Source organism: Chiloscyllium plagiosum, unplaced genomic scaffold (assembly GCF_037043375.1).
Source record: "Chiloscyllium plagiosum isolate Xiang-an unplaced genomic scaffold, Cpla_swu_hap1 HiC_scaffold_9, whole genome shotgun sequence".
NCBI lineage: Eukaryota > Metazoa > Chordata > Chondrichthyes > Orectolobiformes > Hemiscylliidae > Chiloscyllium > Chiloscyllium plagiosum.
In genome coordinates this window covers 72,054,561-72,067,985 of record NW_028270147.1, presented here as the reverse complement: position 1 = coordinate 72,067,985, position 13,425 = coordinate 72,054,561, and the positions used below count along the sequence as shown (strand labels likewise).

The window sequence follows — 13,425 nt, the reverse complement described above, 5'->3', positions numbered from 1 at the left end:
TCTGTGGGTTTCCTCCAGGTGCTCCAGTTTCCTTGCACAACCCAAAGGTTAGGTGCAATGGCCATTCTAAATTGCCCACAGTGTCCAGTGATGTGGAAGTTAGGTGGATTAGCCTTAGGAAATGCAGGGTTACAGGGATAGGGTAGGGGGTGGGTTAGGGTGGACTCCTGTTCAGAGGGTGGATGGGCTGAATGGCCTGCTTCCACCTGTAGGAGTTCTATGATTCTGACACTGTTTGGCTGCAGTTGACATAGTGCAGATCCTAGAATCTGACTAGGAAAGCTGTGAATGATTTGGAGAGGATAGCTAAGAAATTTGTTAGAATGGTTCCCAATGGAATTGCAGTTGTGACTTTAGTGGAAAAGATTAAATTTTCTCTTATGGAGTAGAGAAAGATAAATGAAGACTTGGTTATAGGTAATTAAAATTATGAATTTTGACAGTAAATAAAGAGAAACTGAAGGCTTGATAATCAGAGCATTATTTTACATTATCCAATAATTTTAACTGAATATGTTTTAAATTCTCAGGAGTCAACTGTAATTGCTAAAAATTGATTTAGTTCTGAAAGTTTGGAAACCCTTGTAATTTCTATGAAAAATGCTGACGTACTTATTTTAAATGGGTACCTAACATTCATATTGAAACTTATAGGTTCCACATTACCTAGTTGGAAGCATGCAAGTGTAGCATGTGAGTGTGTATTCTTCGCATGTGCATTCTACACCCAGAGACAGGGGAGATATGACATGTGACAGGTGACATTTGTACCTGTTTAATTTACCCTTGGGACAAAGGCACTTTGTATGCTGCTGGTGCGCACGTACAAGCTGCTGTTCAAACAGGAGGGCTGTGGTGTGCAGTCAGACAGAATCATTGTTTAAATGGAGAAAAATAACTCGGTAGCAGCTGTAAACATTGAGAAACAGGTTACTTTCATTAGATCTTCAGGGCAAACATCAGTAAATAAGAGAGGGAAAATCATCAATCAGCAGATGGAAGAATTGACTTTGTTTCTTTGTATACCTAAGATCAAAGATTTTAATCATGAGAAAGACACTTTTTACACTCCTCCCAGGAGTAATAATCAATATAATTAGTTTTCCTGTGTATTCTGTGCCAATCTGAGGGCCTGATTATCAAAGCTTACTTTTCAGCAAGCGAATAATGATTAGTATTTGTTGGAGATTTAATGTGTTCCTCCTTCCTTATTGCCATTGTTACAACTGTTCAGATTTCCAAACCCTCAGTCTCTTGTACTCATGTCCCTTTTATTCTTCTCCTGTGTATACCTCTCTTCTTTGCCAATTTGTTGTCTCCATTTCCTACATCAGTTATCTTTTTGGATTGTAATGCATCAAATTCATTTCACATTGAATTATTACGAATAGAGAAGTGATTGGAATGCCACAATTCACATGGATTTAAGCATAGATATTGGAGATCAAATGAATTTTTGTTTTGGTCTGAAATAGGATTTATACAATAAAAATGTTAGTTAAAATTCTTCGTTAGACTGTTATAAACATTTGGTATTGTAGCAACACTGGCATTCCAATGTCACTTGTGCAAAACCTTGCACTTAGTTAAAGTGAGTATATCCAAATAAAATAAATTGAGGCTCCCAGTTATTAATTGACAAATACACCACATAGCATATTACTAAATCAAATGGATTGGGTTTAATTCATGTGATGAAGCTAGCTGCTTAGTTGAAATAATCAGTGCTGCTGTAGCAGCTTCAACATCTTGGAATAGAATAGATCACATTTTCTGCTTGTGTATACTGATAAATATTTGTTTGAGGTTGGGATCAAACTGTGAAATGCAATTGTTAGTTAAAATAGCAGTTTGGCAATCAGCATAAACTTTGTATCTTCCTGGTTTAATGTCTGAGTGCCATGCCAAACTTGTATTTGAGTCACGAGGAAAACTAGAGAAAATATTTATTCTTCCCCTTATCACGCCTCCTTTCCTGAAGCTGCTGACTCATGCTGTGACTGTAACCCTTGAATACCTTCTTCGGAGAATTTTTGTGTATTTCTAAACCGTGAATGTGGATCAGACATTCACTAATTAAGAATATCCTAAATTGATTGTTTGTTTTACTTTTTTTTATTCATTTAGCGAGTTTTGAAAAGATTTGTAGCTCAGGTTGAGGTTCTTGATGTAGGTTTGCTCGCTGAGCTGGAAGGTTCATTTCCAGGCGTTTCGGCACTCTACTAGATTACATCATCGGTGGACCTCTGGGCCCACTGCTGCTTATTCACTAGCTGAGCAGCATTTATTGCCCATCCCTAAATGCCCTTGAGATAGTTGTGATGAGCTGCCTGATTGAACTGCTGCAGTCTGAGTGCTGTAGTTTAACCCACAATGCCCTTAGGGAGGGAATTCCAGGATTATGACTTCATGACAGTGAAGGAATGGCAATATATATTCCAGGTCAGAATGGTGAGTGGCTTGGAGAGGAACTTGCAGGTGGTGGTGTTCCCATGTGTCTGCTGCCCTTGTCCTTCTAGATGGAAATGTTTGTGGGTTTGGAAGTGCTGTCTCACGAACAGTGAAGAATTTCTGCAGTGCATCTTGTAGATAGTACACACTGCTGCTACTGAGTGTCGGTGATGGAGGGAGTGGATGCTTGTGGATACGTGCCAGTTAAGTGGGCTGTTTTGTCCTGGTTGTTGGAGCTGCATTCATTGAAGGAAGTGGGAAGTATTCCATCACGCTTCCATCATCACTACCTTGTAAATGGTGGACAGGCTTTGCTGAGTTGCCTATTGCAGTATTCGTAGCCTCTGACCTGCTCTTATAACTGTTGTTTATAGAGTGAGTCTAGTTGAGTTTCTGGTCAGTAGTAACCCCCAGGATGTTGATAGTGGGGAATTCAGTAATGATAACGCTATTGAATGAAAGGGGCAGTGGTTACATTGTCTCTTTATTGGAGATGGTCATTGCTTGACATTTGTGTGTTGTGAATGACAGGTCAAATTGTGAGACTAGCTGAGAGGAAAAAGGAAGCATACATAAGGTCTAGGCAACTGAAGACAGATGAAGCTTTGGAAGAATATTGGGAATATAGGATCAATCTGAAATGAGGAATTAAGAGGGCTAAAAAGCATCATGAAATATCTTTAGCAAACTGGGTTAAGGAAAATCCCAAAGCCTTTTATTCATTATAAGGAGCAAGAGGGTAACTAGAGAAAGGGTTGGCACACTCGAGCACAAAGGAGGAAATTTATGTATGGAGTCAAAGAAAATGGGTGAGATTCTTTGCATCGGTATTCACCGAGGAGAGGGACGTGACGAATATTGAGGTTAGGGATAGGTGTTTGATTACTCTAGGTCAAGTCGTCATAAGGAGGGAGCAAGTGTTGGGGACTTTAAAAGGCATTAAGATGGACAAGTCCCCAGGTCCAGATAGCATTGATCCCAGGTTACTGAGGGAGACGAGAGAGGACATAGCTGGGACCTTAACAGATGTCTTTGCAATAGATATCCTTGAACATTGGTGAGGTCCCGGAGGATTGGAGAATTGCTAATGTTGTTCCCTTGTTTAAGAAGGTAGCAGGAATAATCCAGATAATTATAGACCAGTGAGCCTGACGTCAGTGGTAGGGAAGCTGCTGGAGATGATTCTGAGCAATAGGATCTATTCCCATTTGGAAAAAAATGGGCTTATCAGTGATTGGCAACATGGTTTTCTGCAGGGAAGGTCATGTCTTACCAACTTAATAGAATTGTTTGAGGAAGTGTTGCGGCTGTACAGGACATTGATTAGGCAACTGTTGGAATATCGCGTGCAATTCTGTTCTTCCTATCGGAAAGATGTTGTGAAACTTGAAAGGGTTCAGAAAAGATTTACAACAATGTTGCCAGGTTTTGAGGATTTGAGCTAGAGGGAGAGACTAAACAGGCTGGAGCTGTTTTCCCTGGAGTCTCGGAGGCTGAGGGGTGACCTTATAGAGGTTTACAAAATTATGAGGGGCATGGATAGAATAAATAAACAAAGTCTTTTCCCTGGGTTGGGGAGTCCAGAACTAGAGGGCATAGGTTTAGGGTGAGAGGGGAAAGATATAAAAGAGACATAAGGGGCAACGTTTTCATACAGAGGGTGGTGCATGTATGGAATGAGCTGTCAGAGGAAGTGGTGGAGGCTTGTACAATTGCAACATTTAAGAGGCATTTGGATGGGTATATGAATAGGAAGGGTTTGGAGGGATCTGGGCCAGGTGCTGGCAGGTGAGACTAGATTGGGTTGGGATATCTGGTCAGCATGGATGGGTTGGACCGAAGGGTATGTTTTCATGCTATACATCTCTATGACTCTAAATGACAAAATTGATTGATGAAGGAAGGGCTGTAGATGTCATAGACACGAATTTCATAAGGTGTTCGAAAAGGCTAATGGAGAAAGTGAAGTTGCATGGGGTCCAGGGTGTACCAGTGGTGCTGGAAGAGCACAGCAATTCAGGCAGCATCCGACGAGCAGCAAAATCGACGTTTCGGGCAAAAGCCCTTCATCAGGAATAAAGGCAGAGAGCCTGAAGCGTGGAGAGATAAGCTAGAGGAGGGTGGGGGTGGGGAGAAAGGAACCTTCCACATCCATCAAAGTTTTACCTGCACATCCACTAATATCGTTTATTGTATCCGTTGCTCCCGATGCGGTCTCCTCTACATTGGGGAGACTGGGCGCCTCCTCGCAGAGCACTTTAGGGAACATCTCCGAGACACCCGCACCAATCAACCAAACCGCCCCGTGGCCCAACATTTCAACTCCCCCTCCCACTCTGCCGAGGACATGGAGGTCCTGGGCCTCCTTCACCGCCGCTCCCTCACCACCAGACGCCTGGAGGAAGAACGCCTCATCTTCCACCTCGGAACACTTCAACCCCAGGGCATCGATGTGGACTTCAACAGCTTCCTCATTTCCCCTTCCCCCACCTCATCCTAGTTTCAAACTTCCAGCTCCGCACTGTCCCCTTGACTTGTCCGACCTCGTCGGATGCTGCCTGAATTGCTGTGCTCTTCCAGCACCACTGATCCAGAATCTGGTTTCCAGCATCTGCAGTCATTGTTTTTACCTCCAGGATGTACCAGCTATATGGATAAAGAACTGGCTGGGCAACAGGAAACAGAGAGTAGTAGTGGAAAAGAGCTTCTCAAAATGGAGACCGATGACCAGTGGTGTTTCACAGGGATCTGTGGTAGAACCATTGTTGTTTGTGATGTACATAAATGATTTGGAGGAAGGGATAAGTGGACTGATTAGCAAATTTGCAGATGACACTAAGATTAGTGGAGTAGTAGATAGTGAAGGGGACTGTTAGACAATACAGCAGAATATAGAGAGATTGGAGAGTTGGGCAGAGAAATGGTAGATGGAGTTCAATCTGGGCAAATGTGAGGTGATGCATTTTGGAAGATCCAATTCAAGAGCGAACTATACAGTAAATGGAGAAGTCCTGGGGAAAATTGATGTTTAGAGAGATATGGATGTACAGGTCCATTGTTTCCTGAAAGTGGCAACACAGGTTGATAGAGTGGTCAAGAAGGCATACGGCATGCTCTCCTTCATCGAACGGGGTATTGAGTACAAGAGATGGCAGGTCATGTTATGGTTGTATAAGACTTTGGTTAGGCTGCATTTGGAATACTGCGTACAGTTCTGGTTGCCACATTACCAAAAGAATATGGATGCTTTAGAGAGGGTGCAGAGGAGGTTTCCTAGTATAGAGAGGACAAGCTATGAAGAAGGGTTGAGTAGATTAGGATTATTTTCATTAGAAAGACAGAGGTTGGCCGGGGAGGGGGGGAACCTGATTGAGGTCTACAAAATCATGAGCGGTATTGACAGGGTGGATAGCAAGAGGCTTTTTCCCAATGTTTGGGACTCAATTATTAGGGGTCAGAAGTTCAAAATGAGAGGGGAAAGGTTTAGGGGAGTTATGCATGGAAAGTTTTTTACGCAGAGGGTGGTGGATGCCTGGAACACATTGCCAGCAGAGGTGGTAGAGGTGGGCATGATGGCGTCATTTTAAGATATATCTAGACAGATACATGAATGGGCAGGGAGCAAAGAGATATAGACCCTTAGAAAATAGGCGACCGGTTTAGATAAAGGATCTGGATCCATGAGGCTTGAAGGGCCGAAGGGACTATTCCTGTGCTGTAATTTTCTTTATTGTTTGTGATTTGTCAGCCCAAGTCTAGATATTTTTCCAGATCTTGTTGCATTTGAACATGGATTGCTTTAGTCTCTGAGGAGTTGCAAATGACGCTGAACATTGTACAATCATTGACAAACGTCGCCGCTTCCGATCTTTTGATAGTGGAAAGATCATTGATGAAGGAACTGAAGATGGTTGGACCTAGGACAGTACCATGTGGAACTCTTGCAGAGAAGTCCTGGAGTTGAAATGACTGACCTCCAATAATCATAACCATCTTCCTATGTACCAGATGTGATTTGGATAGTTTGCCCTGATACCCAATTGATTCTAGTTTTGCTAGGGCTCCTTGATGCCACAGTAAGTCAAATATGGCCTGATGCTAAGGCTGTCACTCTCACCTCTAAATGTACACGTTTTCTTGTAGGAAAGACCACATTGTTTCTGGACTGCCTAATCATCTCCTTCTCCAAAACAGGGAATGTGAAGTCTAATTGTATTAGATTTATTTTCTTACTTTTTTCCTCCTTTTTTGCTTTTTTATGGGATGTGGGTGTTGCTAGACAGACCAGTATTTGTTACTCATTCCTAATTACCTTTGAACTAGACCATCTATGGTCTTGGTGAAAGTGAGGACTACAGGTGCTGAAGATTAGAGTCAAAGTGTGGTGCTGGAAAAGCACAGCAGGTCAGGTAGCATCCAAGGAGCAGGAAAATCGACATTTCGGGCAAAAGCCCGATGAAGGGCTTTTGCCCGAAACGTCGATTCTCCTGCACATCTATGCTCTTGACTTGCCGGACCATTTCAGAGAGTAAGTTGAGTTAACCTGAAGCTGTATGTAGGCCAGACTAGGTAAGGGGGATAATTTCCTTCTCTGAAGGGATGTTATTGCACCAGGTGGAGCTATTGTTTGACCAACAAACACTGATAGTTTGATCATTGCGACTAGCTTTCAATTCACGATTTGTTAATTGAATTTAAATATCACAGCTGCTGTGGTGGGATTTGAACCCATGGCCATTCATCTAGCATTAATCAAAGCTAATGACTACCAATCAAATGATATTACCACTACTATGTATCAGCTTTCCAGTGCAGCGACTACTACAAACTAAACTCCAAGTCTTGATTATGTATTTCTGCTCTATGTGACTCATCACCACTGCAGCCGAAGGTGCATCCACTTGCTAAAATATTGAGAGTTGAGGAAGTTGAAAAAGGGATTTCAAGCTTCTGTAAAAATTTAGGACTGTAGTTTCCTAATGTTTGGGTTTATCAAGGGAACAGAACAGGATCGGAGTTATTTCCCTCCGGTGAAATTCGGCACCATAGTGGCCTCCATCCAAGATTCAATTCATTCATTACAATGTACACTTGCTTTTTTTGTAAAAATTTAAGGAGACTGTTCTCTCAGCACGGAATTGTTTCTTGACATGTAGCAGAGGAAAAACGTCAGATTGCAGTTTCTCTCAAGGTATATTTGTCCTCTATCAGTGGCCTAAATTATAAACTCTTGTTTTAAATCTTCCTTCTGATTAATCATACAACAGCACTAATTTCCTACTGGGCCATTGATGGCAGTAACTAGGGGTCACAATTTCAAGATTGTCAGCAAGAGAGCTAGGAGTGAGATGAGGAGAAACTGCTGAATTGTTATGTACTGCCTAGGTGAATGGTGGAGTTGGATTCCACAGGAGGTTTCAAAAGAGAATTGGATATTTATTTGAAAGTGCTTAGTTTAGAGGGCTATAGCAGTAGGATTGGAAAATGGGACTAGATGGATAGGTCTTTGGGGAGCCAGTACAGATATGTATTCTATAATTGTATGATTCTATGCTCTCGTCTTTTCCACTTAGGTTCATATAGATTTCTTTGTATTCTGTGTGTATGTGCACATGGGACCTTGGTTTGGTGATTAAGAGCTGACTGCTTGTGTACAAATTATGAAGAGTCTGTATCCAGCGCCCTGTCAAATTCTTTGGAGTAATAGAGAGGATTGGATAATGAATTGTCTTTTAGGGTTATATTTTAAACATGAATTATCAAGGAAATTACAAATGGCAGCATGTGAACAAGAAAGAGCTTGATGTTAGTGAGGCGTGAATACCTGGGATGATGTATAATGACTTGGGAAGATTATGCAATATGTTTTCCCATCTCTAACCTAACCAACACACTTTCTCAGAAAATTTCAAATGTTGACAGCCTCAGCGAAGGATAATTAATGTGGGTTTGCTTCAGCCTTAGCACTTAAATATGTAAACAATACTTTTGTTTGCGCTAACTCAGTCTGAGCTCCAGGTAATTGTTGCATCCTCTGAAGCAAGTGAGAAAATGGGCCTTCCACTAAATACGCAGAAAACAAAGCCCTCTTCTTTCTTGATCCCACAATCAAACACCTCCCTCCATATTAAAATCACCAGTGAGATCCTGGAAAATATTGGCCATTTCTAAATCTTAGAAGCTTTCTCTCAATGAAGGGATGCATAGATGACCACATTCACCATCAGCTCTGTCTTTGCCCAATTGAAGAAGACAGTATTTGAGAACCATGTCCTCACCCCAAGACTAAGATCATGGTTTACCAGGCAGCGGTGATCTTATATACCCCATATGCTTCAGACATTTGGATGACATGCAGCAGGACCCTCAGATACTGGAGGACTACACCCAATGGTGCCTTCACAAGATTATCCAAATCCAAAAGGTGGTCCAAAAGTAGTGTCCACTTCCAAGTTAAGTTCCCTAACATTCAAAAGCCAGGGCATGTAATTCATATATGCCTGACTTTAAATTCCCAAAGCAACCGTTGTATTTGTAACTCAGTTGCAGAAGAAGAACCACAGGAGGATAGTGAAAACACTTTAGGGATGCCCTCAAAACATTTCTGGAGAGATTAAATCTACTTACGAACTCATATGAGACACATGCTTGTGACTGATTTGACAGGGGGAAAGCTAATTCCAGAATGTCCAAATAGATTCCTGTAGTCTCTCGATATGGAGAGAATTTGAGGTTTCAGAAGGAGCAAATCTCCAAATAACCTACTGACCCAATCCTTCAAACACCATCTGTCCCACATGTGGCAGAGTCTGAAGATTGTGCATTGAATCTATCAGCAATCACATAGCATGTCTCTAAATTAGCAATGTGAAAAATGGTCTGTTCTCAGTCATTTGAGACAGAAATGTTGACCAAGTCACTCAGAATGCTTAATAGTACCAGCACTTATTCTATGCACATTCAAAGAGGCAGATGAGATTTTTTGTTTAGTAACCTACCTGAAAGATGGTATCTCATGCAGTGCCGCATTGCAGGGCAGACTAGATTCTGTACTCCAGTCTTTAGAGTGAACTCTCAACATCTTGACTGCAAGGCATAACAACCATGCACCTTACATTTGGATAATTTTATTTGTGTGAACTTTCTAAGAATATCATTTTGGGTAGTGGGTACTTTGACAGGCATATTGGTGAATTAGATAAGAGGTAAGGCCTTATCCTGTCCCACTCTTCCATTCTCTGTGAATATCCCGCATTTAGGGAAGAGATTTTTGTGTAGTCAGTCATTCATTTAAACAAGACTGTATATGGCATGAATCTAGAATCTAAAGTGCCATGTTTACATTTACAAGCTACTAAGAAAAAGTAATGCTAAAGGAAGGCGATCTGATTCATTATTTGTTTTATTGAGTCATACGGCACAGAAACAGATGCTTCAGTCCAACTTGTCTGCGCCAACTGGATATCTTAAATTGATCTCCCATTTTCCAACATTTGACCCATATCCCTCTGAACCTTTCCTATTCATGTACCCATCCAGATGCCCTTTTAAATGTTGTAATTGTACCCACCTCCACCACATCCTTTGGCAACTCATTCCATAAACTCATCAGCCTCTGTATGAAAAAGTTGCTCATCAGGCCACTTTTTAAGTCTTTCCCCTCTTGCATTAAACCTATGCCCTCTAGTTTTGGACTGCCCTGGGAAAAATACCTTGGCTATTCACCCTATCCATGCTGCTCTTGATTTTATAAACCTCAGCTTCCGATGTTGCAGGGAAACATCCCTAGCCTATTCAGCCTCTGCATATAGCTGAAACCCTTCAATCCCAGCAACATCTGTAGATCTTTTCTGAACTCTTTCAAGTTTAACAACATCTTTCCTATAGTTTTGAAGTGCAGAAGAGAGATTGAATGAAAAAATTGAGTTCTTGTTGACTGGGGTTCCAAACAATGATTTGAATGTAGTGGCCTCACAACGCCAGAGACCCAGATTTCAATTCCCGCCTCAGGCAACTGTCTGTGTGGAGTTTGCACATTCTCCCCGTGTTTGCGTGGGTTTCCTCCCGCAATCCAGTGTGCAGGTTAGGTGAATTGGTCATGCTAAATTGCCCGTAGTGTTAGGTGAAGGGGTATGGGTCTGGGTGGGTTGCGCTTCGGTGGGTCGGTGTGGACTTGTTGGACCGAAGGGCCTGTTTCCACACTGTAAGTAATCTAATCTAAGACAGTTTAGCATTTCATGGTGAGTCCAATATCTCTAAATCTGCAAGATATAAAAGCGTATGACTCTACAAAAGGCAACATTTTGCTCAGGAGGAAGCTACGTTATCTTAAAACTAGATGCTGAGCATTATTAGAGCATACTTGAACATAAAATATCTAACCCACAAGCAGAAGTCACCATGACTATTATATTAATAGAATACCTATCAGAGGCAAAACCCAAAACTTTCTTAACTACTAATCTTGATCACTTCATGCAAGATATCAGTCCTGACACCTGGTATTCTGGTGGTCAGTTTCCTTGGTGTCTTTATCACTGTGAAAATGGGTTGCTGCTAAAAACGAAAATGTGCAATTTGAATTCTTGCATGAGTTGGCATTGGTCAAATTTCATGTTAAGTTCTAAATTGTTTCAAAGGATTTTCAAAGTGGAAAAGTTTGAACATTAAGCTATGAGATAAGAGCCTTTTGTTAAATGAACCTTTTCAATCCAAAGAATAACCTAGCTGTGAATTGAGTGACCAGGGAAGAGCATAGACTCAAGAGGAAGAAAGCAATTGAGTATGGGAAGGTGGGTTAATCTAGCTGAAAAAACAACTCTGTTAGACCTAATTGCCTTTCCTCTCTCATTAATTTTTTTTTCTCTTCCCTTAGATGCCAAAGGAAGTGATTTATTCTCAAACAGAGCTGAGAATGGACCCAACCTGAATGGACACAAAATGAACCCACTCCACAGTGCAACCAATTTCAGCTTCTTTTCCTGAGAAGCAATGATCTGCGTACAGTGACGGTAGAGAAATGTCGATGACAACCGGGTGCCCGGCAGAAGTGATGCCATCACAGAATGCTAGTCGCTACTTCAGTTACACACTAGAAAGCCACACGGTGGAAGCTTTTAAAATAATGAATGAGATACGCTTAAACAAGCAACTCTGTGATGTGACACTTCAGGTGAAGCACAATGCTCTGGAAGAGGAGTTTGTTGCACACAAGATTGTTCTTGCCTCCTGCAGCCCTGTTTTCAAGGCCATGTTTACCAATGGTTTGAAAGAATGTGGAATGGAGGTTATACCCATTGTGGGCATTCATCCTAAAGTAATGCAACGCTTGATCGAGTTTGCATACACAGCTAGTATTACGGTGGGAGAGAAATGCGTGCTACATGTAATGAATGGAGCAGTGATGTATCAGATAGATAGTGTTGTTAAAGCATGCTGCAAATTCCTAGTGGAACAATTGGATCCTAGTAATGCCATTGGTATCGCCTCATTTGCTGAGGAAATTGGCTGCCAAGAGTTGAGTGAAAAGGCAAGAGAGTATATATACCTGCATTTCAGTGAGGTGGGTACAAATAATGGCTATTCTACTTAATTTTGGATGGGTTATTGAAACATCAAAGCTGCTTTTCGAACCTGGGAACGGGAGGAGACTGTTATATCTCCTGGGTTTGTTCTGACATTCAGTCAGATTGTAGTTGACTTTGATTTGATTTATGTGAATTTATCCATATTCCTTGTTACCCTTACCTAATAAACTACCAACCTTAGTTTTGAAAATTTCAGTTGAGTAAGCCTTTTGGTTGAATAAGCCTTTTGGGAGAAAGAGTCCCAGATTCCTGGTTTCTTTTAGCCTGCAGTAAGGTGATCATTCTAGGCGTTTGACCAATGTTTGAAGCAAGTCCAGTCAGTAAGTCTTCCATATTTATTAGTGTGCTCCTTTGTAGTTGGCTCATGGATAGTCATATTATCAGCTGAGCAGTAATAACCGGGATATGACATTGGGCTGGGGAATTGTAAACAAACAGCTGGAGTTGTGGGTCTGATGGAGGCTGTGAACTGGTTCATTGTGCCTGTGAGCATTGACAAGGAAGCTAGGTTAGATCCTGATTATGATAGAGAAGAGATAATCAAGGACTGATTAGGGATAGTCAACATGGTTTTGTGCATGGGACATCATGTCTCACTAACTTAATTAAGTTTTTTTGAAGAAGTAAAGAAGTGGTTTGATGAATTGATGAAGACAAAGTGGTGAATGTGATCTAAATGTGCTTCATGAAGTGGTACGACAAGGTATCGGATGGTAGACTGGTTAGCGAGGTTGGATCACATGGAATATAGGGAGAACTAGCTATTTGAATATAGAACTGGCTAAAAGGTAGGAAAGACAGGGAGGGTTGCTTTTCAGACTGGGTGCCTGTAACCAGTGGTGTGTTACAAGGATCAGTGCTGGGTCCACTGCTTTTTGTCATTTTATATAAATGATTTGAATGTGAACATAGGAGGTATGGTTAGTACGTTTACAGATCCCTCCAAAACTGGTGTGTAGTGAACAGTGAAGAAGGATATCTCCGAGTACAACAGGAACTTGATCAGATGGGCTACTGGGCCATGGAGTGGCAGATGGAGTTTAATTAGATAAATGTGAAGTGCTGCATTTTGGAAAGGCAAATCAGGGCAGGATTTATACATTAATGGTAAAGTTCTGAAGAGTGTTGCTGAACAAAGAGACCTTGGAGTGCACGTTCATAGTTCCATGAAATTGGAGTCGCACATAGATAGGAGAGTGAAATAAGTGTTCGGTATTGCCATTATTGGTCAGTGCACTGAGTATAGGGGTTGGGAGGTCATGTTGAAGTTGCACAGGGCATCAGTTAAGCCACCTTTAGAATACTGTGTTCAGTTCTGGTCTCCCTGTGAAAGGAAGGATGTTGTGAAACTTGAAAGGGTTCAGAAAAGATTTACAAAGATGTTGTC

At 41.5% G+C, this 13,425-nt stretch overlaps 1 protein-coding gene across 3 annotated transcripts in view; it reads left to right on the top strand.

The window, feature by feature from the left end:
• LOC122554516 (kelch-like ECH-associated protein 1) overlaps positions 1-13,425 on the top strand; it is a 70,892-nt gene that overhangs the window by 40,440 nt on the left and 17,027 nt on the right. For all 3 annotated transcript variants that reach the window (XM_043699655.2, XM_043699653.2, XM_087990777.1), the window contains exon 2: positions 11,327-12,013. In XM_043699655.2, coding sequence (XP_043555590.1) covers positions 11,471-12,013 — 543 coding nt within the window. In that variant the 5' untranslated portion in view covers positions 11,327-11,470. The remainder of the gene's footprint in view (positions 1-11,326; positions 12,014-13,425) is intronic.